At 43.8% G+C, this 5000-nt stretch overlaps 1 protein-coding gene across 1 annotated transcript in view; it reads left to right on the forward strand.

The window, feature by feature from the left end:
* Nucleotides 1-5000, forward strand: part of LOC311124788 (sodium/mannose cotransporter SLC5A10-like) — a gene marked incomplete at its 3' end in the record, with an annotated part of 32144 nt that overhangs the window by 8950 nt on the left and 18194 nt on the right. Inside the window, exon 5 of the mRNA XM_084198886.1 lies at nucleotides 4375-4480. Coding sequence (XP_084055012.1) covers nucleotides 4375-4480 — 106 coding nt within the window. The remainder of the gene's footprint in view (nucleotides 1-4374; nucleotides 4481-5000) is intronic.

The raw sequence follows: 5000 nt of genomic DNA on the forward strand, positions 1-5000 counted from the left end.
CACACAGACCTGTCTGTTCTCTATCTGGTGCTGTCCAGTATAACACACAGACCTGTCTGTTCTCTATCTGGTGCTGTCAGTATGATATAACACACAGACCTGTCTGTTCTCTATCTGGTGCTGTCAGTATAACACACAGACCTGTCTGTTCTCTATCTGGTGCTGTCAGTATGATATAACACACAGACCTGTCTGTTCTCTATCTGGTGCTGTCAGTATGATATAACACACAGACCTGTCTGTTCTCTATCTGGTGCTGTCAGTATGATATAACACACAGACCTGTCTGTTCTCTATCTGGTGCTGTCAGTATAACACACAGACCTGTCTGTTCTCTATCTGGTGCTGTCAGTATGATATAACACACAGACCTGTCTGTTCTCTATCTGGTGCTGTCAGTATGATATAACACACAGACCTGTCTGTTCTCTATCTGGTGCTGTCAGTATAACACACAGACCTGTCTGTTCTCTATCTGGTGCTGTCAGTATGATATAACACACAGACCTGTCTGTTCTCTATCTGGTGCTGTCAGTATGATATAACACACAGACCTGTCTGTTCTCTATCTGGTGCTGTCAGTATGATATAACACACAGACCTGTCTGTTCTCTATCTGGTGCTGTCAGTATGATATAACACACAGACCTGTCTGTTCTCTATCTGGTGCTGTCAGTATGATATAACACACAGACCTGTCTGTTCTCTATCTGGTGCTGTCAGTATGATATAACACACAGACCTGTCTGTTCTCTATCTGGTGCTGTCAGTATGATATAACACACAGACCTGTCTGTTCTCTATCTGGTGCTGTCAGTATGATATAACACACAGACCTGTCTGTTCTCTATCTGGTGCTGTCAGTATGATATAACACACAGACCTGTCTGTTCTCTATCTGGTGCTGTCAGTATGATATAACACACAGACCTGTCTGTTCTCTATCTGGTGCTGTCAGTATAACACACAGACCTGTCTGTTCTCTATCTGGTGCTGTCAGTATGATATAACACACAGACCTGTCTGTTCTCTATCTGGTGCTGTCAGTATGATATAACACACAGACCTGTCTGTTCTCTATCTGGTGCTGTCAGTATGATATAACACACAGACCTGTCTGTTCTCTATCTGGTGCTGTCAGTATAACACACAGACCTGTCTGTTCTCTATCTGGTGCTGTCAGTATGATATAACACACAGACCTGTCTGTTCTCTATCTGGTGCTGTCAGTATGATATAACACACAGACCTGTCTGTTCTCTATCTGGTGCTGTCAGTATGATATAACACACAGACCTGTCTGTTCTCTATCTGGTGCTGTCAGTATGATATAACACACAGACCTGTCTGTTCTCTATCTGGTGCTGTCAGTATGATATAACACACAGACCTGTCTGTTCTCTATCTGGTGCTGTCAGTATGATATAACACACAGACCTGTCTGTTCTCTATCTGGTGCTGTCAGTATGATATAACACACAGACCTGTCTGTTCTCTATCTGGTGCTGTCAGTATGATATAACACACAGACCTGTCTGTTCTCTATCTGGTGCTGTCAGTATGATATAACACACAGACCTGTCTGTTCTCTATCTGGTGCTGTCAGTATGATATAACACACAGACCTGTCTGTTCTCTATCTGGTGCTGTCAGTATAACACACAGACCTGTCTGTTCTCTATCTGGTGCTGTCAGTATGATATAACACACAGACCTGTCTGTTCTCTATCTGGTGCTGTCAGTATGATATAACACACAGACCTGTCTGTTCTCTATCTGGTGCTGTCAGTATGATATAACACACAGACCTGTCTGTTCTCTATCTGGTGCTGTCAGTATGATATAACACACAGACCTGTCTGTTCTCTATCTGGTGCTGTCAGTATGATATAACACACAGACCTGTCTGTTCTCTATCTGGTGCTGTCAGTATGATATAACACACAGACCTGTCTGTTCTCTATCTGGTGCTGTCAGTATGATATAACACACAGACCTGTCTGTTCTCTATCTGGTGCTGTCAGTATGTATAACACACAGACCTGTCTGTTCTCTATCTGGTGCTGTCAGTATGATATAACACACAGACCTGTCTGTTCTCTATCTGGTGCTGTCAGTATGATATAACACACAGACCTGTCTGTTCTCTATCTGGTGCTGTCAGTATGATATAACACACAGACCTGTCTGTTCTCTATCTGGTGCTGTCAGTATGATATAACACACAGACCTGTCTGTTCTCTATCTGGTGCTGTCAGTATGATATAACACACAGACCTGTCTGTTCTCTATCTGGTGCTGTCAGTATGATATAACACACAGACCTGTCTGTTCTCTATCTGGTGCTGTCAGTATGATATAACACACAGACCTGTCTGTTCTCTATCTGGTGCTGTCAGATGATATAACACACAGACCTGTCTGTTCTCTATCTGGTGCTGTCAGTATGATATAACACACAGACCTGTCTGTTCTCTATCTGGTGCTGTCAGTATGATATAACACACAGACCTGTCTGTTCTCTATCTGGTGCTGTCAGTATGATATAACACACAGACCTGTCTGTTCTCTATCTGGTGCTGTCAGTATGATATAACACACAGACCTGTCTGTTCTCTATCTGGTGCTGTCAGTATGATATAACACACAGACCTGTCTGTTCTCTATCTGGTGCTGTCAGTATGATATAACACACAGACCTGTCTGTTCTCTATCTGGTGCTGTCAGTATGATATAACACACAGACCTGTCTGTTCTCTATCTGGTGCTGTCAGTATGATATAACACACAGACCTGTCTGTTCTCTATCTGGTGCTGTCAGTATGATATAACACACAGACCTGTCTGTTCTCTATCTGGTGCTGTCAGTATGATATAACACACAGACCTGTCTGTTCTCTATCTGGTGCTGTCAGTATGATATAACACACAGACCTGTCTGTTCTCTATCTGGTGCTGTCAGTATGATATAACACACAGACCTGTCTGTTCTCTATCTGGTGCTGTCAGTATGATATAACACACAGACCTGTCTGTTCTCTATCTGGTGCTGTCAGTATGATATAACACACAGACCTGTCTGTTCTCTATCTGGTGCTGTCAGTATGATATAACACACAGACCTGTCTGTTCTCTATCTGGTGCTGTCAGTATGATATAACACACAGACCTGTCTGTTCTCTATCTGGTGCTGTCAGTATGATATAACACACAGACCTGTCTGTTCTCTATCTGGTGCTGTCAGTATGATATAACACACAGACCTGTCTGTTCTCTATCTGGTGCTGTCAGTATGATATAACACACAGACCTGTCTGTTCTCTATCTGGTGCTGTCAGTATGATATAACACACAGACCTGTCTGTTCTCTATCTGGTGCTGTCAGTATGATATAACACACAGACCTGTCTGTTCTCTATCTGGTGCTGTCAGTATGATATAACACACAGACCTGTCTGTTCTCTATCTGGTGCTGTCAGTATGATATAACACACAGACCTGTCTGTTCTCTATCTGGTGCTGTCAGTATGATATAACACACAGACCTGTCTGTTCTCTATCTGGTGCTGTCAGTATGATATAACACACAGACCTGTCTGTTCTCTATCTGGTGCTGTCAGTATGATATAACACACAGACCTGTCTGTTCTCTATCTGGTGCTGTCAGTATGATATAACACACAGACCTGTCTGTTCTCTATCTGGTGCTGTCAGTATGATATAACACACAGACCTGTCTGTTCTCTCTCTGGTGCTGTCAGTATGATATAACACACAGACCTGTCTGTTCTCTATCTGGTGCTGTCAGTATGATATAACACACAGACCTGTCTGTTCTCTATCTGGTGCTGTCAGTATGATATAACACACAGACCTGTCTGTTCTCTCTGTCTCGTCTCCTCCCTCCCTCCCCCTCCTCTCTCTCGTCTCCTCCCTCCCTCCTCCCTCCCCCTCCTCTCTCTCGTCTCCTCCCTCCCCCTCCTCTCTCTCGTCTCCTCCCTCCCTCCCTCTCTCGTCTCCTCCCTCCCCCTCCTCTCTCTCATCTCCTCCCTCCCTCCCTCCTCCCTCCCCAACCTCTCTCTCGTCTCCCCCTCCTCTCTCCCTCCCCCTTCTCCCTCCCCCTCCCTCTCTCTCGTCTCCCCCCTCCCCTCCCCCCTCTCTCTCGTCTCCCTCCCTCCTTCCCTCCCCCTCCCACCCCCTCCTCTCTCTCGTCTCCTCCCTCCCTCCTCCCTCCCCCTCCTCTCTCTCGTCTCCTCCCTCCCCCTCCTCTCTCTCGTCTCCCCCCTCCCTCCCTCCCTCCCTCCCTCCCTCCCCCCTCTCTCTCGTCTCCCTCCTCCCTCCCTCCCCCTCCTCTCTCCCGTCTCCCTCCAACAGACAGACCTGTATTCAGGGGCGTTGTTTGTCCAGGTCTGTTTAGGATGGAACCTGTACCTGTCTACTGTCCTGATGCTGGTGGTCACTGCCCTCTACACTATAGCAGGTCCAGACACCTCTACACTATATACTATATATTATATTCTATATGATATATTCTACTAACCCTCTACACTATATTATATACTATATTATATACTATACTCTACACTATAGCAGGTCCAGACACCTTTACACTATATACTATATACTATATTATATACTATATTATATACTATACTATATTATATACTATATTATATACTATATTATATACTATATTCTATATGATATATTCTACTAACCCTCCCCTCCCTCTACACTATATTATATACTATATTCTATATGATATATTCTACTAACCCTCTACACTATATTATATACTATATTCTATATGATATATTCTACTAACCCTCCCCTCCCTCTACACTATATTATATACTATATTCTATGTGATATATTCTACTAACCCTCCTCTCCCTCTACACTATATTATATACTATATTCTATATGATATATTCTACTACCCTCCCCTCCCTCTACACTATATTATATACTATATTCTATATGATATTCTACTAACCCTC

The sequence above is a fragment of the Coregonus lavaretus genome, assembly GCF_964263955.1.
Source record: "Coregonus lavaretus genome assembly, contig: HAP1_SCAFFOLD_970, whole genome shotgun sequence".
In the NCBI taxonomy this organism is placed as follows: Eukaryota; Metazoa; Chordata; class Actinopteri; order Salmoniformes; family Salmonidae; genus Coregonus; species Coregonus lavaretus.